This window comes from Micropterus dolomieu, linkage group LG18, assembly GCF_021292245.1.
Source record: "Micropterus dolomieu isolate WLL.071019.BEF.003 ecotype Adirondacks linkage group LG18, ASM2129224v1, whole genome shotgun sequence".
NCBI classification, from domain to species: domain Eukaryota; kingdom Metazoa; phylum Chordata; class Actinopteri; order Centrarchiformes; family Centrarchidae; genus Micropterus; species Micropterus dolomieu.
In genome coordinates, this window is record NC_060167.1 from 37,207,839 (window position 1) to 37,229,666 (window position 21,828).

At 40.2% G+C, this 21,828-nt stretch overlaps 2 protein-coding genes across 4 annotated transcripts; one reads left to right on the forward strand and one right to left on the reverse strand.

Annotated features, from left to right (window-relative positions):
* The first annotated feature begins 1,044 nt into the window (after nucleotides 1–1,044).
* On the forward strand, nucleotides 1,045–12,644 carry cldn19 (claudin 19). 2 transcript variants are annotated; one of them, XM_046029562.1, is made up of 5 exons: nucleotides 1,045–1,802; nucleotides 6,621–6,785; nucleotides 7,109–7,193; nucleotides 8,015–8,161; nucleotides 11,170–12,644. In XM_046029562.1, exons 1-5 carry the CDS (start codon nucleotides 1,580–1,582, stop codon nucleotides 11,204–11,206), a joined length of 657 nt encoding a protein of 218 aa, XP_045885518.1. In that variant the 5' UTR covers nucleotides 1,045–1,579; the 3' UTR covers nucleotides 11,207–12,644. The 2 variants fall into 2 exon arrangements, with proteins under 2 accessions (XP_045885518.1, XP_045885517.1); XM_046029561.1 differs by having other exon boundaries at nucleotides 11,695–12,644.
* Nucleotides 12,645–14,806: 2,162 nt separating this feature from the next.
* On the reverse strand, nucleotides 14,807–21,433 carry LOC123956753 (claudin-16-like). 2 transcript variants are annotated; one of them, XM_046029169.1, is made up of 6 exons: nucleotides 21,342–21,433; nucleotides 20,259–20,370; nucleotides 19,783–19,918; nucleotides 17,102–17,263; nucleotides 16,821–16,885; nucleotides 14,807–15,093 (listed from the first exon to the last, which is right to left on the reverse strand). In XM_046029169.1, exons 2-6 carry the CDS (start codon nucleotides 20,349–20,351, stop codon nucleotides 15,085–15,087), a joined length of 465 nt encoding a protein of 154 aa, XP_045885125.1. In that variant the 5' UTR covers nucleotides 20,352–20,370; nucleotides 21,342–21,433; the 3' UTR covers nucleotides 14,807–15,084. The 2 variants fall into 2 exon arrangements, with proteins under 2 accessions (XP_045885125.1, XP_045885124.1); XM_046029168.1 differs by having other exon boundaries at nucleotides 14,807–15,181; nucleotides 21,342–21,413.
* Between the last annotated feature and the right edge of the window lie 395 nt (nucleotides 21,434–21,828).

Sequence of the window (21,828 nt, forward strand, 5' to 3'; positions counted from 1 at the left end):
GTCATGGTCGATCAAGTTCAAGTTCAATGTAGTATTGTTAGGAGAGGTAAGAAAATAAACAAAAAGGTAAACCAACAACATTCTGCTTTTCCAAATGCCTTTCTTTCTATATGTCTACTATTTATTCTTAAGTGAGTAATATTTTTATTCATCTTAAGTCTGTTGAAAACACCCTTGAGAGTATAGGCAAGAACATGGTTGTGTAGACAGGCTGTATTTGTGTGTAAGTGTGTGTGCAGGGCGGGGGTGAGACATGTCTCTTACAGATGTGAGAAAACGGCCATGTCTCTGAGTGTGTCGACAGTCTAATTGGCAGAATAGAATTATTGAGTTAGTTAGTGAGTTGAGCTGAAGCCCAGCTGATAGAGCGCGCAACTGTGGGAAAACAGGATTCTGCACTCTCCACAGACACAAAAGACTGGAGTGTGTCTGCATTTACAGCCCGTAAGGATGTACAATTGGGTGATCTCTCACTCGCTCTCTCTCCTTCTCGCTCTTCATTTGTCGGGGTTGCCATGGTGATGGGGGAGGCTTGCCTTGGCGGACCATAATTCCCAGAGAGCCTGTCTGGATGTGACACGTCCTTTTCAGCCAGGCATTGTTTAGATGCTGATTTACGTGTATTTGTTGCACTTTACAACCTCCTCCTCCACACCTCCAGCAGGGGCGGCAAACTTTTAAGGATCAATAAGATTTGTGGAAGGGTTTGATGGAAGGTTTTGGACTGGAACAATTTTGCAGAAAAACTCTTTTTCATTAATGAACTTGTTATCATGACTTTACATAAGCTGTTTTCCTTCCTTCTCAACATCTTATGGTTTTTCTTTCCCTCTCTGTTTGAAACAGTGCTCATTTTCCAACTAGCCCATCCCTTTTTCCTCCCAGCAGGCGTTCCTACAGCACACAGGGTCCAATCACAGGCCAGCCCTGTACCCCATCCCTCCGTGGTCAGCCTGTTAAGGACTTTTTGTGTTCACGTTTTTTTCCTTTTTCCTTTTTTTTCTCCACTACCCCTCATTGAGCCACTTGAGCCTGGAGCAGATGGAAAGCTTGTAGTGGAAAGTAAGCAAGCAGCAGAGAGAGAGAGAGAGAAAGAGAGAGAGAAAGAGAGAGAGAGAATTGGAAGAAGCCATGCGAAGGGTGAGGCAGCCCAGCGACGATGTTTGATGAACTGAACCACTGACTGCCAGAAAGCCTTTCTTTCACTTTGACTAAGCCCCAGAGAGACCAAGGAATCAGATAGGACAGCACTGAAGGGGGACATCAACCATCTTTCCAGCTGACGGGCAAAAAGCAGCCCAGGACGTTGTGAGCAAAAGAAAGAAAGAATTAGAGACACAGAGAAAGAGGGGAACTCTACAGGTGAGAGTTAAAGCAGAGAGGCAGAAGGAAATGCTCAGAGGGACCAGATAGTGAAGAGAAAAGTAAAATAAGTAACAGCATTGCTACAGGTGTGTCCTCAAAGACTGCTCAAAGAAAAGGCGACACACCAGTGTCACCCGAACAACAACGGTTGCAAGTGAACCAGGCAGTGAAAGAGCGAGAGCAGACAGAAGCACAGGCACAGAGCTAGATAAGGATGGCCAACTCAGGTCTCCAGTTGTTGGGTTATTTCCTAGCGTTGGGCGGCTGGATCGGCATCATCTCCACCACCGCCTTGCCCCAGTGGAAGCAGTCGTCGTACGCCGGCGATGCCATCATCACGGCCGTGGGTCTGTACGAGGGGCTGTGGATGAGCTGTGCCTCGCAGAGTACAGGACAGGTGCAGTGCAAGATCTTTGACTCCATGCTCTCGCTGGACAGTGAGTACGACGTTTCAATTTGATTTGACAAAACCTGACTAACTTGTAGTGGCTTGTTACTCTGATCTCCCCCCTCTTAGATGATTAACTAATGAAATTTTACCAAATATTTGATAAACCGTGAGATGATTATTATCATATTTGAAACACGATATAACAAACAAAACAGCCACTGTGTAATTGAGTAAATGATATAAACTGGATCATTTGTCAGATGATGGAAAAGCATAGTTGTGATTCAATTAAGGCTGTAATTAGCTTGTAAAGCATTCTTTTAGTTACACGCAATACTGTATTCTCACATTGCTTTCTTTCTTGGCTCATTAAATTTTCTTTAATAATTGTCCTTTTGATAAGGCAGTTCTGTGTGAGTTTCAGACAAAGGAGGACAAAAAAAAGATCCAGTGAAAAACATTGTCTTTAGTTTATCTTACCAAGTTACCCCAAGAACTATCTATGGTTTTTTATTACAAATCAAACAGTTATTGTCATGGGCCCGTTCATTTTCTCACACATAGTAAACAGCAGCGAGAGTCCCTAAGCCCTCCATATCTGGGACACATTCAATTCAGAAGTTGTAAATCTCACTTAAAACATTACTTTTAGAATCTTTAATGAAGTTCAATTAAAGCTCCAAAACACCATGAAACGTCATGTGTGAGGAGTGTATGTGTGTGTGTGTGTGGGGGGTGGTGGGGGCAGGAATGTGGTGTTCAGACATAAATTAGCTCAGAATATGAGCCTCCTGTCATCTCCAATCTGTAAGTAGGACCTAGTGACTCATAATTAATGGCACACAGATTATAGGAATCCATCCATCCACTGTCTGCTTAAATCATCCTATTAGCGATTCAAATGAAAGACTACGGGGGGTGGGCTTGGTCAGAAGTCGTATTCACAAAACAACTGAACGCTGTTTTTCTCTGTGGTTTGAGACTGATGTGCTTACAATTCCTGCTGTGGCACACTTGCCTTAAAGCAACAAATGACGCACTTTGCAAACATTTTGGTGTGTCGGTGAGTGATTATATCAAAACATTTTCTGTGGCGTTCTGTGTGACTGGTGCCCGAGCTGATCTCCCATCTCCTTTGGTTCATTGCAGCAGTAAGAACAGCGTATTGTCCTTGCGGATGAATAGGGGCTGTTAGGAGAAGACAAGGGCAGTGTTGAGTCAAACACCAGAGATATTCCCAGAATGTGTTCCGTCTTCCCCACATGCGCACATTGTTCCATTTGTCCATCAACACACCCAGTGAGTACAGACTCAAGAAAGTTCTCCCACAGAGAGACAAACACTATGTGCCTCTGAATCAACACAGAGCTGAAATGTTGTGACCAAGCAATTCTTGATCAGTAACAGGTTTATTCAGGTGTTTCCCCAGACAGATTATGAAATGGAGCAGATCAGCATCCAATCATGTGTCTGGGGTCAGAAAAGGCACTGCAGGTCTGAACCTTGATGAAACACGCCTCTGTCCAAAAGATCCAGCAGTAACACTGATGAGAGTTTGTCTGAAGGAACTCTCCTGCCTGGCTACGCAGCGGGAGCAGCATGTGATGCTGGGTATAATTGTTCAGCAGACTGTGCTGCACTCGACTGATGCGGCCAAGCAAGTAGTGGAAACTGCTGGATCTGCTGCAGGTTTACTGAGTGTTGTGTTCAAGAAGGAGCCGATGATCAGGATAATACACGGTTGAGAAGGGAGACAATTAATGTCAGAAGAGTGGTGCTGAAAGGACAGCTCTTCAGAAGCAATCTGAGCATGACATTAGAGACACATTGACCTGCCTCTGCCAACCTGTTCTGTCAACATACAGAGTAACCTTGAATTCACTTTTGAGGCAAAATATATGGTGTTTGTCTCTGCTTCTGTAATGTAAAGTCATGTAAAATGAATTCTGCTCGCTAAGTGAGGACTAATGGTAGACAAATCCCATAAAAAGTCTCAGTAATTTTCTTATACAGCCGGACTCTAGCTTTTAGCAAATGTTACTCAAACATGAGTAAATAGTACATGTGTTTGGGACTATTTTCACAGACTATTTGCTAAAGTGAGTATTTGGGGCAGCAGGACAGTGTATGTGGGACTGGGTCAGAATAAAATGCAGTGTGTGTGTTTATGGTGGTGAAGGAACATGTCACCCAGGGCAACAGTGTGGCTGCAGGATCAATTCAGTTTTGGTTTTGGTCTTTTCATGGGATTCGCTGACAGTAAGAAAGTGTTGGAGTTTAGTCTTAGTTACTAGTTAGGATTATTGGGATGTTTACTTAAGAGTGAGCTGCTGGTTAACGGGTTAACTGGTTATAGAAAATTCCATTTTTGCCACATAAAGTGTATTAGTAAAAGCAAGGACATCAGAAGAGTGAGTTGGAGGTGATGGTGGGTTGGAAGATGGCTGAAGTTGTCAAATATGAGTTAAATTTTAAAGTTGGGCTGTGAGTGGGCAAACAGATATTACGTATGACAGAGTCACAAGTGACCTCACAATGGGACCTTACAGTGCCTACACACATGCCACCAAGCACACACACTCATTGAACGCTTGTGGCTGGCACTGCCAACCTTGGTACTGGAGAGAGAGGGCCTAGTGGGTGAGCTAGTCGTCCACCACCTCCCTCCCTCCTTTTAGCCTCTCCTTTACCCCAAAGGCCCCTGAGCACTGTTCTGGTTTGTCACCCACTGAAACTGGTCAGAGTGGTGTCATTTAGCATCAGCCTGATCCTCCGTGCACTCTCAGAAGAAAGGAGGAATGCCCAGAGTGGATGAAAGAAACAAAAATCAAATGTCTCTCTGTTAAGGACTATTCAGATACTCCATCAAAAGGAGCTCTGGAGACATAAATCAGACTTCAAAGATTGCTCCATCCTCTTCCCCCATCATAAGTCCCTTCAGATCAGCTTCTGAAATGCTACTTCTCTGCCTCACCATGAATGATGGTGTGTGTATTTCTGTCACAATGACAAATGATGACTTTAGCTTCCTGCACAGGCGGTTGCTCAGCAGCTCTTTTTGAAGAGATTTTATTTTGTATATATAGACACACTGTATTCTGTTCTAGTTCAGCGTGAACCTTTGTTCCTGAGCTTGAACAGTAGTTTGACAAAATAAATTAATACAGGGTCAACATACTAGGTTTTTTCAAGAACTTTGAAGAGTGTGTGTGAGATGCTCTTAAAAGCTCAGAAAAAAATAGTCTAAGATAATTCTTGACCTTGGAAACAGTTGTTTGACAAAAAAATCTCTCAAGGTACATTTACTGTTTTTTTCTTGAGGGGGTGAAGATGGTGAGATGCATTTGAAAGCTCTACAATAAAAGACCAGGTCAAAACCTAGCTGGATCCAAGACCAGCAGAATATTCTCTTCTTAGCGCGTGAATATGAGTAGAACCGCTGTAATGCCCCCTGAGGACGTAACATGGGACTGTCTGTGCATTTTGAAAGAGCAATGGCTAGTGGGGAAACGCCAATACTCACCTGACCGATGGGGGAACTTCATCACTCAGTAACCCAGGGACAGACTTTACGGGGCTGGGCCCTTTTTGCTGCAGTCTAGCCAAAAAGCAAAATTCTTTCTTGACCTTGGAAACAGAGGTTTTGACAAAAACGTTGACTTACTAGTGCTTGCCCGCAGTTTGAAGACCATGAGCCCCACAAACAAATCTTAACATGTGGTACAAGCTTTGAAGACCATGAAATGCAGTTGAAATCTCTAGGGGGAAAGTTGATATTGAGTAAAGGTTTTATTTGTCAAACTATTCTGTTCTGTCTATTGTGTTTTTTTCTGCCTATTTAAATGTGTTTTGATGTGATTTAATTTTTGGTGTATAAACACTGACTCAATTTGAGGCTAATGCCTCTGACCCTGGCTGTTAAATCTGCATGGAAATCTCTGATATGTTTACTTTAATTGCCATACTTTTCAGCTTTTTCAGATATCAGAATATATCAGAATATCAGAATCAGAAAAAGAAGCATATTGGACTTTTCTGTCACTGCTGGGATTTCAACAATACCCTTGCTTGTTGTAAATAAGACACACTCCATCAGTATTTGACAGTATCATTAAACTTTTAGCATTGCTTTTTCGTTTGTGAGTGCCGTGTTTGAGGCAGCAATGTCTGATCGCTGTAGTGACAGCCCCATGAAAACAATCTTGCTTTGTGACAAAGTCACACTAATCCCACTGTGTGAAACATGTAAAGCAGGCCCTCCTACAGCTCCTCTGGGTGAGAGAGAGAGTTGTGTTTCATCTGTGTCTATTCCACCTACAGTAATTGCGTTGATGCAGATATTGTGCATTTGCACATATGTGTGTGTGTTTTAATATGTGTAAATATGTTCCTCCCACTAAGTTATGTGTGTGCTGAGGCCTGTGTGGGCAGCACATTAGATTTTTGAGAAGGCAAACCACACTGGAATGATCTGGAGAAGATTTGGAGTATCATTTAAGGTCCCAGAGCTTGGCCAAGAAATTCACCTCTGGAAATGAAAAGGCTGGAATTACCCTGCTGCTAGGATAGTGGTGGACTCTCCCTAATGAGCTTTCTGTCGTAAATGCATGTGGTCTCCCATCAATCCTGCATGGCGTGTGTAGCGAATTCATTCCCTTATAATTATCACTTAATTGTCCAGAAATGTATTTTATTCCAATAGATGGACTAAAAGATTTGTTTTCTCATCTCCACACCACATCTCCTCCCTCTCCTTTCCTTTATTTTTGGCTCTCCCTTTCTTTCATATCCTCTATGGTTTCACTATCATTCACCATTCTGTGCTCTGCGATCCCTGTCTCCTCCTTTCCTTTTCTTTATCTAGTCCACATCCAGACATGTCGGGCACTAATGGTAGTGTCAGTACTGCTGGGTTTCATTGGCATCATCGTCAGCGTGGTGGGCATGAAGTGCACTAAGGTGGGAGATAACAACCCATCCACCAAAACCCGCATCGCTGTGACCGGAGGAGCTCTCTTCCTGCTCGCAGGTGTGATTATTGCTGAGGGCGGCTAATGTTTTGTTTAGTTTGCAAACAAAAATACATCAAGAGCGGAATGGTATTTTTCTAGCTGGAATCTCTCACCAGGAGTCTTCTGGGTAATTAGAGTCCCTGCTGTAAACAGGAAGTGGTCATTTTATAGTCATTAGCCACTGACCACAGACATTAACCACAAGCCCAGGGGAGAAAATTAACTAAATAAAGATTGCCTAGTGAATGTGTGTTGTTTTAGCTACTGCACAGTGAATATTTGCAAATTTAATGCATACAGAGAACTGTTGCACTCTTATAAATCTTTTCTCTCTCCACAGGTCTATGTACACTGGTGTCTGTTTCCTGGTATGCCACTCAGGTGTCTTATCAGTTCTTCAACCCAAATACACCGCCCAATGCCAGGTATGTAGAGAAGCTGATATGTAGAGATAGAAAACAAAGGGAAGACATCTGTCAAAAAGTATACACGCTTGTGCTTACTCTCTCTTTTTATCTTGGTGTTGACAACTCAATCCCTGTCTACTAATTTCTGACCAGTCTGAAGCTGGATATGTAGCAGTCATTTTACATTAAAAGATATTACTATCCCTTCTCCTGATATTGATATTAGACACTTATTGCCTAAAGTGTAAATCTGTGCTGCAGTTGTGAGGCTTCAGCAGTAATAGACGTTCAGTGCTGCAGAAAGAGTCTTTTTAACAGGCAGGAACCGCAGCTGAACAACCAAAACTGTAACACGGTTCCTCCAGTCAAAATGTTGGTAATAAACACAGCTAGCTTTAACTGCTCACATTTCCTTAAACATAAACATGATTAGCTTAGCTACTGACAGTTTCTAATTAGGTTGATAAACATGTCCAGCTTTAGTTACTAATAGTATGTATAGTACATGCTAATAGTCTTACTTGACTAGCTTTAGCCGCAAATTACAGCTGATAAGCTTGGGTAGCTTAACTGCTATCAGTTGTAACAGGTTCATTTTTAGAATTAGTAAGGTGGCTTGTAAAACAAACAACTTACATGATCCTGACTTTATTATGTCATCTATATACTATCTTTGATTTTTTTGGGTAAAAGTACTCGGAATTTCAGCAAGTCTTGGTTTTGACTTTCAAGGAGTCTGAGCTAGTCTTAATAACATCTCAAAGGATGCAAAAACTCTGACACTGCCATACTGTATACCTGTCCTCTTTACAACCAGTTCCTCCCTCTTTCTTGCACAGGTATGAGTTCGGCTCGGCTCTGTTTGTGGGCTGGGCGGCGGCCAGTCTGACGGTCCTGGGCGGCTCCTTGCTGTGCTGTTCCTGCTCTAAAGACGACATGCGAGGGCAGCAGTATTACCGCCAATCACAGCCTTCCACAGCCAGGGAGTACGTGTAAAAACCACCCCCTTCCGGCAGTCACCCAAACAGAGAGCATCGGACACGCTTGGCACCCCCCTTTCTTTTTGTCAAATTATACCTAGTGATAGGAAACAAACAAAAAGATTATTCTGTAGACACAATCAATCATGTAGTACTTACACACTGGTATACATATGAAGACATACAGTATTATACACAAACACATTACCCACCAGCATGATGTATTTCTGTGGCTAAAACTGCTACAAACTTAAATCAATTATATGTAATCAGACAACCTACAGATTTCATGCTCATCATCCAGCTAGCTTATATAATGATAAGCTTGTAGTGTGAACTGGAACCTCTAGTGCGTGGTGATGGCGCAGTGGATAAGATGCATGGCTTCTGTGTGGGAAATCCATGTTCAACTCCCCACTGTGACCCACCAATGTGTCCCTGAGCAAGACACTTAGCGCCTAGTTGCTCCAGAGGTGTGCAACCTCTGACATACATAGCAATTGTAAGTAGCTTTGGATAAAAGTGTCAGCTAAATGAATTAATGTAATTTAATCTACTCGAAGTTAGTGGAGCTGCATAAATCTGATCCAAAGTTACAACTACTCCCTCTAAGTCATCCATTTTCCGAGAGATAAAAATGAAACTAATGAAAATATTTGCTTCTTTGTTGAACAAAACTCCATTTAAGGTGAACTAAAAGACAAAAAATAGGGTGTATCACAGCTGAAACCCAGAGAGAATGGACATGGAGCTAGAAATACTGGTACTGCAAAACTTGCGTAACTTTAATTAGCATGTCCTATGCTTCCTGGTTGGAGCTGCATCCATGTTTGGCCTCAATAATGCTTTGTGTATTCACACTCCACTGGTGCAGTTATGGTGTGTAAAGGAAGATCCCCAAACAACTGTACAAAACTTAGAAAGGTTACTGGGCTGCAGGAGAAACTCAAAGCACAGCGGCAGATAAACAGAGAGCAAGAAGAAAGAGGAAAGTAAAAAAATATTAACTGCCTAATTGCACTTGATGAAAAGGGTGATGCGCCCATAAAAGCAATGCCCCAAAATTTATGAAAAATACAGGGGACATCTGATTAGCTATAGCCCTGATGAAGACAGCATTCCGGTAATTAAAACAACCAAAATGACAGGGGTGTTCAGTGTCCTCTGCCAATAAGGCCTAGGTCGGCCATTTTGTTACAGCTGAGGCACTTCCTCACTAGCTAGTTCTTATATAGCGCTGTTTTACACAACAATCACTAAATGAGAGCTGCACATAAAGACACAATCTGAACTGCAGGAGTGGAGGTGAATTGTTTGTAAAAGGTGTCTGCTTAGTATGTATGTGAGTGTGAATGTTGTTAATGATCATTTCACCATTTTACTCTATTCTAAGAGAAGGTGGAGGTTCTCATCAACGCGTTTCACCATGTTCCATACACTAACACTTTCCAGATTTATACACTCCTTCATCTCATGATCTCTTGTATAACCACACCAATACCTTAAGATCTGAGCTATTTCATATACTTCTCACAGCCATATAATCTGACTGGGAATCATAAACTATGAGACACTAGTACATTACTTTACAATGGACCATAAGCTAAGACCAGAACTTAAAACAGAGTTGTAAATGGACTGTACAGCGCCTTTCTAGTCTTTCAACCACTCAAAGCACTTTACTCTACCAGTCACATTCACCTCATTCATACGGGGATGGCAGAGGCTAAGTTGCCAACTGTTCATCAGCACTACTCATCTAGTCATGCAATTTGGGGTCCGGTATCTTGTCCAAAGACACTTTAATATGGAGACAAGAAGAGCTGGGGAACCATATTTAACTTCACTGCAGAACTACAGCTGTTTTGAAAACACTGACCACTCCATGAGCATGATTTATAATAGATTTCAGCAGCATTTTTAGAATCTGCTTCACATTAGCCTGTCTAACAGGTCTAGACTAACTCCCAAGTCCCCTCTTGATGCTCCCACATCACTTTGCCTTCATTTGTGTACCTAAAAGAGCTGTTCCAGATAATAAAGCCATTAACTTTTATTGGAATCGCTCCCAGTCCCCCCATTTCCCGGTGATTCTCTCTTCTTGGTAGACACTTGTTTGTGGAGTGCTTTATTATTCTCAGATTGGGGGAGTTGTAGGTCTATAGGACATTCCTTGTTCTGTTTAAAAAGAGAGGGATGTCAGGCGTCACTGGTCTGTCAGTGGCAGCTGTGCTTTGAATAAGGATTGCTCAACAGCAAGTCTGAAAAGCAAAGAAAAGAAAGCATTCATTTAAAGTAATGATTTGACATTATGGGAAATAACCTTATTTGATCTCTTGTTGGAAGTTAGATGAGAAGCTCAATGCCACTTTCATATCTGTGAATCTGTTAATATGAAGCTACAGCCAGGAGACGTTGAACTTAGCATAGCATAAAGACTGACAGTATATTATAAACAGCTAGCCTGGCTCTGTCTAAAGGTACAAAACACACAACAAAACGTCTTAATTATTGAGCTTTAGAGGTGCTGGCAGGCAGATTTTGTCACTTTTGGACAGAGCCAATCTTGCTGTTTCCCCCTGCTTATACCGTTTATATGCTACACTCACTAGTTCTAATGGCCCTAGCTTCATATTTAGCATACAAATATAAGAGTGGTATTAATCTTCTCATATAAGCTAGAAAGTGAATAAGCATAATTCCCAAAATGTCAAAAACAGCCAGTGAACTAGCAGCTAACAAGTACAGCTCGATAAATCTGACTTAATGTGTTGTCTTTCATCTTTATCAGTCCATCATTACTAAGACATGCAATCTCTTCAAACTTTAGATTACTGGCTAGCCAACATGTAGCATCACCTCCCAAGCTCCTTCTCATTGTCTTTCCACCCTTTTTTCCTTTCTGACACTTCATTGCTGTTGTGAGGATATGAGAGGTCTTGATGTGTCTTGTTTCCCCTCCTGTCCTCTAATCCTGTTCTTCTCTGACTGTCTTCTTCTCTCCTCTAATTCAGGGCAGAGTTGTTGAGTGAAACTAGTTTCCCTGACTGATCAGCCCCTGCCTTTTTATCGAGGACTGTCCGACTGTCCAACCACTGTCTTCCCCCTTTTTCCCCTGTTACCTCTTAGAACCCAAGTTAGGACCTCTTGTAGAATACTGCCTTTCCTCAGTACTACATCTGCGCCTTATAAGTTTTAATGGGTACCAAGATGCATTATCTTCTCCCATTTTACCCTACCCTCAGAGCCTTTACTGTAAATATGGACTTAAAAGGACATGTGATCAGACCTTCTATTTAAGAAATGGGGCAGCCTCCTCCATTTAAGCCGTACTCCACCTCCCACACCCACCTCTGTCCCATTATTGGCTGAAAGTTAACAATGATTGAAACCCCTTGTGGTTTTGTTGCGCTGATTCATTATTTCACTTATATCCTATGACCTCTGGGTTTTTTTGTAAATGTGTCTTTTGGGTTTATTTTGTTTGCTTTGACTGTACTTTGACTGAAACGTGTCTTTTTTTCCCTTTTGAATTGCAGACCAAATGTTAAAAGTACCCCACCAGAGAAAAGGGAGCAGTACTTGTAGTTTGGGAGAGTCTTCTGGCATTACCATGGTTTAGATTCTGTCAGCAGACAGAATCCTCTCACTGAGGAATTCAAAACAGACAAACACCATTAAAGAAAGAATTTATGAACAACAACCTTTCAAGCATATTGCAGCAACATAAATTAGAGTCTTTGTTTAAGTAAAAGTAATTGTTGGGGGGTTATGAAATAGTTGTTTCAGGGGGATTGAGAAAGATGACATCTTTGTCTTGTCTGTTTTGTTGACTTCGGGAGAGACAGTCATTCAGGGTATGTTTTCTGTAACATGTTAAAATGCCCAGGTGTATATACCACCTCCTCTATTCTCTCTCTCTCTATTTTTTTTTTTTTACTACATGTATAATGTTATATTACAGTGCCTTATAACACATGTTTGTGCACATGTATGTTTTTGACTTCATGAATTCTTTATAGTCTCCTATCCCATCTGATGGATGTGTCCATAGTTCCTCTGCCAGCAGTTCTGTATGCCTTTATTTTTTATTGTTGTTGGATTTCTGAAAATGAATGTGAAGCTACTCTGCAGTACCACTTATGAAACAAAAAAGACATACCTACTATAGGTCTTCAGCATAGTGCCTTATTATCCAAGTAGCCTGGATTGAGGATATACCCAGTACATTCATTTTGTTGTGCCAATATGATTTTGTGTGAGTGACAGAGTCATTATTTTATTGACTCTAAAGGATGTACTGTACTGTGTGCTGTCTCCTGTACTAAGGAACGCCAGTTTGCTGAGTGTTCAAATGCCCTTCTGATGCCTGCATTTATTTACCATGCCATTCCTTTCTCTAATATTTACCTCCTCGATGTTGTGTATCATCTCATTTACAGTATACCCCTGTCTGTTCCTTTTAGAATAAAGTAAACAGAGACATGGACTTGGCTATGAGTCACTGCTTTATTAGTTGTTTCCTAACTTTTCACCCATGCCTGACTTTCGGCCCACTCCCCCCACTCGTTCCTCTTTTCCAGTTCAAATACTTCTTTTGCACCCTGTTGTTCAATAATTGCAGACGTGGAATTTCACTTCTGCTCCACTGGACTGTAGCACATTCTCAGGGCTGGACTCACAAAGTGAACTTGCTCACCAATGCTATAACTGACAACAATTTTCTTCTTTTGTTGAGTTTCAAACATTGTTTCATCATGAACTTGGAATGAAGAGTTAACGCAGTTTTGTGAAAATGTTTGGTTTTGTGTGATTTTACATCCCAGCTTGTGAAACTAATGCAAACCCTTTTTTTTTTTGAATTCCCAAAATGTACTTAAATGATCAGATTTTGTCTAGTTTAGTCTATAAACAGATAAATGCATATGAAGGTAGATATTTGTAGGCAAGAAACAAGATTTTGGGATCTGGTTTCCGTTTGTAATCCTTTTGTAGTCTGAATAGCACTGGTCGATAATGTGTGAGCGGGCATTGATTGCATGCAAACAATCCGTGTGGACTGCGAAAAAGGCGGAACGCATCGGACAATATGCAATCATCAGTCAGTTTGCGTCTACATTACTCACAGTGCAACTGGACTGCCCACAGTTCTGGCAAAGATTAAGGTTTTGTTATTAGAAACGGCTACTGTAGCCTCGACCCGGTGGCCTTAAGCAGGAATGAGAAGGTCTGGTAAGGTTAACTCTTTCTAACGCCACACCCCCAGAATGTTTTCCTTTTCAAACCTGTAGTTTTCAACCTCAACCGACACCGATATATATCATCTCCATCTGGAGCTACAAAAGGCTAATGCAACAGAGAAAGGTTCAACTTTGTTGATGTTATGCAGCAATGTTAATGTCCTGGAGACAACCAATCATGTTCTTTTTGTTTCCCCCGCTACATAAAAGTAAATTTTCACTGTCAGTGGCTGATTTTATTGATCTACCAGGACTTCAATAAGAAAAACAATAGGAACTATCTCGAAAATAACTGCCCAATCAGGGCTGAGTATATAAACAATACGGCCAATGATGAACACACCTGCACATTTCAGGCTTGTGAGAAAACAAGTCTGCTACTCTGAGCCCATATGAACACTGAAGTTATGTTGGGAAGGGATCTCTTTACAGCCAGTATGGAGAGCACATACAGATTACAACTACAATTACTTTCACTATACATGAGAATTTAAAATGTGTGTACCTTTTCTTTAAGAAAATCACATAAGCATAAAATAATATTGAAAGGTCTTGAATATGTGGACCCCGCGACCCTGTACGCAGGATAAGTGGTTGACGATGGATGGATGGATGGATGAATATGTGGATGATTTGAATGAATTACTATTGATGCATGAATACAGGTAGCTCAAGCAGACCATACAAGCCATTGATTCAACATTATTTTAGTACAAACATACAGTCAGTTTCAATGTTGCTGCAGTAAATTATCTTTTTATCAAAGAGACTGTTCATGAAAATGTATACAGAGTTAAAATAAGGCAGTTTAAGAAAAATGCACAATGAAGACACCACTGGTGGGAACAGAGTATGGACGTGAAATCTCACACACACCTGACATGTACGGATGCACCTATACTACCTAGATGACTATACAGTCTGTTCCACAATACTGATGTGTACCATTTAAGACTATTATTATTATTTATTAAAAAAACACCTTTTCCACAAGGACATTTGCTTTAACTGTATTTATAGTAAACACAAGCATTTCACAACAACTGTATCTCTTGCGTTTTCCTGCTAAGTCAAACTATGGAGAAATATTTTGGGCTTTCTGATATGAGCTATTCATCTATGTCGATATTTTTAAAAAAAGAGCAGAGGTTATTTACATAATGAACCCGATGAACTGAAGCTTGCCGCAGAAACCAAGTCATTATAGTAAACACAGGAATGTGTTTTTGCACTTTTAGCACTCTGAATGATAGATGTTACACATGTGTTTGATTCGGACTTATACAGAGTGGTAATTTAGGAATGTAAGCCTGGAAACTATCTCCTTTACTGCTAAGCATCAGCACAACAATGTCACATGTTTTCATAATGAAATGCGTCATTCATATTGAAGAGGAAAATGAGGGCAGACATCAGCTCTTTATTGAACAGTAGCAGTTACGCCAACAACAACAACAACAATCTACTGGTTGTTTATACAGAAAAATAACCAAAGATCTAATATTCACATGTTGATACAGCTCTGAAAGAGACAATCTTGATGAAACAGAATTTGTGCAGGAAAGCTTTAAATGTAAGTCTTGCAGTTTAAGGTAGACTGTGGCGACATGATGGTGTTGGTTTGGGCCGGCTGACTGTGATCGAGTCGCATCCTGAAGGAATCACTGATGTGAGACACACTCCTGATTGTCAAAACAGCTGAGGGAAGAGAGCAGAACACACTTCCCACCATCAACCAGTACGAGAGCCCAAACTCAAATGTAATTCCTGGCATCCCCAGATTCACCTGTTGGAGAAACATGCCGAAATAATTAAGTAAGCAGATTGTTTCTTACTCTGAATATGCATTAATGTCATGAAAACGGTCTACCTGTGATTTTTCCACCTGCTCTCTCTAGTGGTATTATTAGAAATTCAGTAAGTGCTAAGACAAAATGTAGTTTGCAATTTCATAAGAACGTCTAACTTGATTTTTTTAAATTCTTTGTGAATACCAATAAACCTGCAAGGTTGTATCCTCTTCCTCTCTGAGATCTTTTTTGTGAATTCCACTGCCTGCTAGCTACACTGGTTAGCAGAGTGGACCGCAGCTCTTACAATTTATTTTAGCTTGACTTGACAGGTTTGTCTCGGAGCTGGGCATCAAGCATCAGTTTCTGCGTGCCAGCACATTCAGGAGCAGAGGACTGAATTATATGAAAAGATATCTCACAATGTTTTTATGATCATCTCAATGCAAAGGGATGGATTTGTCAGTTTCAAATAAAGTCACTAAAGTTAATGGGCAGAGGAAGAAGCTGTAAACATAACAGCAACATATTCTCAACTTATAATTATTTTAATAATAATATTTTAATTATATATATTGTTTACACATCCAACAGAAATGGCACAAAATTAGCATTCATTTGAAGTGTTTCCGAATCCAATATTCACTCTCCTTTTAGGTTTTGGTCTCTACCAACTCCTGAGAAAAATACCTGTCCCTTAAGCTGCTAAATGTTAGTGTAGAAGTTCGAAAGTAAGACAGCAACAACTAGGATACACTGACATGGGAACAATTAACTCTCACACACACATTAACACATCAATAAGCGCCAGGAATACTGATGTCATAGTTCAAGAACTGTTAACATCATTTATTTTGTGATCGTTGCAGGTTATGCAACCGTACTAATGATTTACACCTGAATGTTGATTCTTGACCTTTTGGGAACAGTATGTGCAACAATATAATCTAAGCCACTTGCTACCTTTTCGGGGCTTTCAACTTACTCCCAAAGTCTTCAACAGTGAATGCTGAACTCGTTCATATTTTATACAAAAGACCAGCTAGAAGATAGACATGGGTTATGATCTCCTTCACATACACGACCACCTCTTGTCATGTGACTGAAGTTCCACGCCTTGTGATGATACCTGAGCCAGCTCCACTTACTGATGAAGACATTCAAGTTAAATTTAAGAAGACATGAAAAAAAGGACCTTGTTGTTGTTAAAATGATGTCAGATAAACCTTCAACAAGCTCTTGATAACAGGAATCTCTAATTTATTAGCAATGCTGATACAATTACCTTTGCAAATCAATTAGAATTTAAAATTTTAATATTTTAATTTAAAATATTGAAATATTATGAATAATTCAAAATCTTATGAAAAGAATGTGATACATGGTTACAGAAAGGTGTTTTGATAAAGCAGAATAAAATAAATACGAGCCTCATGGCAGCTAGACAGGAAATTAAGAGGTTGGATCATATTTTGTGCTTTCTTGATGCAATATTAGCAGAAAAAATCTGAATGAGAGACAATTTAGATCTGTTTCTTTTGACGATGGAAAGGTTTGGTATTGGCTGTGGGTTTTTAAGGTTTTTAATAGGTCATATAATCTCATGGTGTTGTGGTGTTGTGTGATGTCACCTACCTCCTCTCTGTATCTGGTGTAAGTCTCCACCCCATACCACAACAGGCCAGCTGCACCACACACACCTGAGAGTGACACACTCATTTTAAACCAATGCACAGATACGAGTCAACATTACAACTGTCAAAGCATGAACAGTAAACAAACTTAAGTGTGTGAACCAGAGAATGATATGAATCTGAAGTAGTTACCCACTGTGCAGAAACCACAAACCAAACAAACTGCTTCTGGCTGGATTTGACTAAGGCTGTTAAGTGCGAGTGAGGGGCAGTTTTACAGACCTCCACACAGACAGAGGACGCCAGAGATCAGCAGCAGCCTGCCCTGAGCCAGCACACTGGGGATCAATGTAGTGCACCTCAGGCCGGGTATCGAGATCAGGATGGAGACCAAAGACAGAACGCACATCCCCAGCAATGCTATTCGCATGGCCAACAAATCAGCTGTTGGAAGAAGAGACAAGATCAATATGGAGAACTCCTTACCCACAGAACCCAAAATGGATCACAACATTTTAAAACAGTCAGATCAGTTTATTAAGAGGAGTCAGACATGTAGTCAAGAATGATACTTGATGATTGTTTGTGCTTTGTATTCTTCTTTATGTGTTTTTCTGTTAAATTAAAACGTGCATTTATATGAAAGCCCATCTCATGACAAGAAAAACTAGCATAAACAATAAATGCTGTGGTATTTGGCATTGCTCCATGTACTTCTAGCTTACAACAGTTCATTCATTCTATTTTTTACTCTTAAAGGTACAATGTGTAAGAACAGACCCTTCGCTAAGCCACGCTACCCTTAGTTGCTGTTGCTAAGTCCGACAAACTGTTGGATTTGCTGCCACTGTTTATAACTGCACTCCCTGGAGAAATATTGTCTAATTTTTTGAAAAATGAAAAAAGCGATCTCAGAAAGGAGACAGAAAGGTTAGCATTATACATTTGAAGGTTGTATTCAGGCTGTCAAACTGACGTCAAACAAATAATGAGAGAAGCTAAAGCCTAATGTTACTGATCACAGAGTAAAAGTGAACCACTGCATCACCTGACAACTGAGACAGAGGATAATGATATTAGGGATCAACACTGTTCCTGTAAAGCTGGGTAGGCCTCTGTTCACTATTACAATCATTAAACAGCAAAAACAGTAGGGTTATATTACGTTACATTCAGTAGTATGGTAAGTTATGTAACTAGCATTAGCTAGCTAACACATTACATGAGGAACAACCCACAGCCAACATTTTTCTGAATTTGTTTTAGGTTTTGGAAAGTGAATAAATCGTACTTCTCCTTTCAGCCTCTCTGGGTAGCGACTGTAACTATTACTTATTAAGTGCCCAAGAAACAGCCTTTGACGATATCTTGGAAAAATACAGCAAATAAAAGCTAGAAAACAACGCTTTTTGCATACGAGTCAATGGAGCGCAGCCATGAAAGTGTCTGACCTCAGTTAGAGCAAGTCCTGTACTGCGCTGTGATTGGTTAGCTGCATATTTGGGGCGTGGCTTAGCACAGGGTCAATTGATGCTATTCTCAAATTTATACTCCAAAAAATAGGCTCATAACTGTTGCTAGCTAGTTAGCAGCTGTACTGAGCTGTACTACAGATCAGGGTACATACTATCGAGGTACAAAGTGGTATTATCAGAAAGACAGGCTGTGGCTAGCTGGTTAGCATAACCAACTAAGCTCTGCAACATAACACATTGACGTATTTGTCATAACATCCGAACTGTTACTTCTTTACATTCTATTGATAATGTTAGTTCTTTTTTTTGAATGTTTTAAACTGAACTTCTGGACAAATCTTACACATTGTATCTTTACAGTTTCAAATTTTTCTTTACAGTTTTCAAAGTCTCGTATACAATTTTACCCCCATTCACGTTAGTGGAGGGCTAAAAGTTAGCCTGCTCAGCCGGCAAAAGTCAACACAGTGGAGGCTGTAGCGCTACTGCCGACTCCTACGCAGAAGTACAAATCAAGGTTTACGCGTTACTGAACGCACCATCTTGGATGCGCGGCTGTGCGGCACCTCAGTGGCACAGGACCTTCATTTGTTCATGTCCGGAAGGAAGAAAGGAGAACGAGGGAGAGAGGCGTTCTTTCCACAGCTGTAACTAGCCTACTGTCAACTCCCCCCCCACCCGCCGAAAGGAATAAAGTAACCTAACAAGTAACGTATCTAGTTACTTTTATCACACAGTAATTTAAGTAAAGTAATATTATTACTTTTTGAAGGAGTAATAAGTATTACAATTTCTGAGTAAGTTGCCCAACACTGGTCATTTCCTTTTTGATCATTTAAATAACGTGTTTTATTTCATAGAGTAAAAAGCGTTTAACTTTGGGGGGAACTGCATTTCTGTTATCAATATAGTACTGTAGTACCCTGTACTTAAGTACAGCTTTGAGGATCTAGTGCTGTAGGCCTACTTCAATAATTCAACTTTATTACTAACTTAACTTGTTACTACCTCTATTCCACTATTAAATTGATATTAATTTTTTACTCCATTACGTTCATCTGACAGCTGTGAAATGACAAGTTACTTTAAAGATCGAGATTTTGGATATGACATATGAATGTAAAGTAATTAGCATATAAAGTAGTTGAAACATAGCTCCACCTCGACCAGCTGAAACATTAATGCTGCTTACACATTCATGCATCAGTAATAATTAACCTAAACTAAAATATATAATAACATGTTGTAATCATGAAAGGGGCCATATGCAATACTTAATGAGTATTTTTCTGATCATGCTGTCAGTCTCTGTGTTAAAAGACCTGGAGTGAGGTTCCATTCAGTAATATGGTTGGGCTATACTTTGAATCAAAGATTGTTCCTGTGAAGAGAGTAACAGCGCATCAGGAGTGAGAATTATTAGACGTCTCTGCAGTGATATTTGTGGAAGAGGAAGATACCATGATTGAAGGTGTAGTGTTGTTGTACCTGGCAGATGCTCCATGTAAGACACTGACACATCACATGTCCTCAGGCCAACCAGGCTGTCATGAACACACTCCCCCCACAGGCCTCGACAACGGGAGCTCAGGCCTACTGAGGTCAGCTGATCCTTAGCTCCATGCTGGACCAGGAGACACATTAAATTTGTGAAAGGCCTGATCACTAACTTAAGCACAATGATTAAAGTCAGGTTGTAAATCCATCTTAATTGTAATAAAACTAAGGTATTGGAAGTTGAAAAACATGAATAAATGTGTCCTCAAAATACGCACTTTACATGATTGGTCGTCTGGCTTCACAACCACACACTAAAGCTCAGAGTTTACCCACCAGTGTATCACTGCAGTCAGACAGACAGTAGTGCAGCCTAGTGGTTACTTTACACTCCTTCTACATACAATGATTAGCAGTGACTGCCGATGAGAAGTCGTGTGTGTGTGTGAGTGCACACTTGTTCCTACCCTCCAACAGTCCTTTCCAGCAGCAGCGATTAGCAGCAGCTGGCTTGTCAGTGCTATCAGCAGCCCCAGGACCTCAGTCTGTCCTCTGCTCATCCTGTCCTCTACTCAGCTGCTGAAAAAAAACAACAACTTCCATCATAAAACATCAGAAATGTGCAGATTTCTAGAAAGAACTGTTTTACAGTGATGAAGAGAAGCAGCCTGGTTCTTAGATGGACTTAAATTAAAAAAATTATGACATTATCATTTACACTCATAGCACCTCGTCCACACAAGTGATGAAAGAAGTATTCAGATCCTGGACTTCAGGAAGTAAAAAATTATTAGAAATACTTCATTACAAATGAAAGATTCAAAATCAAATAAAAAAATACAGAATATATATAAAATTATGTAGTTATTTCTATTAGTTTTTGTGAATTTGTGCGTTTTAACAATCTGTGGGGAGTCTACATTTTGTAATAAAAATGGTTTTATTAATTGTTTCCCAGTAATTCTTACTTTTAGATTCAATATCTTTAAATCCGACTACTTTACAAAATAACAAAAACATCAGCATTTTGGGTTTTGAAACACCCTGGAGACCTTCATACTGGGAAATAAAATAAACAGAGAGCTAAATAAAACATAAAAGTGTTCCTCTTGATTTCTGGTGTGTTGAGGGGTGAGCTAAGACGAGTCATTACTTTAGTATTTCTAAAATCCTAACAACATGAAAGTGAATGGATAAAAATGTGCAGACAAGAGGAGAGACTTTGGTCAAAAAGAAGCAAAAAAGGAAATTTACACCTCAAGTGGAAGAGAAAAAAACTGATATTGTATAACAAAAGTGTAGTGTATAAAAAAGATAATCCTTAGACGACAACTTCCATAACTTTAAGATGGTTAAAAAAGCTTCAGACATTTTAAAGAAATGTTTTCAAAGACGTTACATTATCTTTTAATGAGTAAAATGTCTGTTATCGCCCCGTGTGGGGAAACAGCCTTTCTTTAAATATCTTGACAAAAGAATCATAGTAGTAATCTTGCCGCTGTCGTGAGGGTAATGAACAGTGGTGTGAAACTATTGAAAAAAACACTTACCTCTTAGAAAATGCTTTATTTCAAGGACTGACTCTCAAAGTGGATTTGTTCATTTCCCAAAAAGAGAAACGTGGAGGAAATTTGGCGCAAAAGCTTCAGACTGTGTGTCTTTGCCCTTGATCATTCCCAAATGAAGTGGTGTAGGCCTGTGTTAGTGGGGCTTGGCATAGTGCTGAAATTAGGTCTCAAGACATTAACCACGCATGACCTTCATAACTGCACTATGACTTTCCATTTTGCTCTCCTCTCTGTTTATCCTTTGAGAAGTTTCACCCTTGTCTCAACTCTAACTTAAAAGAAAAATAACTCTTTCTCCCCTCAAACAGAGAACAAGAAAATCCGCCTCATTTGAAGACATTTTCTTCCATTTCAGACTGTCCAGATGTGGCAAGGAGATATTTGTGTTGAGATGACAAGATAAAAAGGAAACAGTTAAATCCATCACAGAGAAAGGAGGAAGTGTGAGAGACATAGGGACAGACAGAGA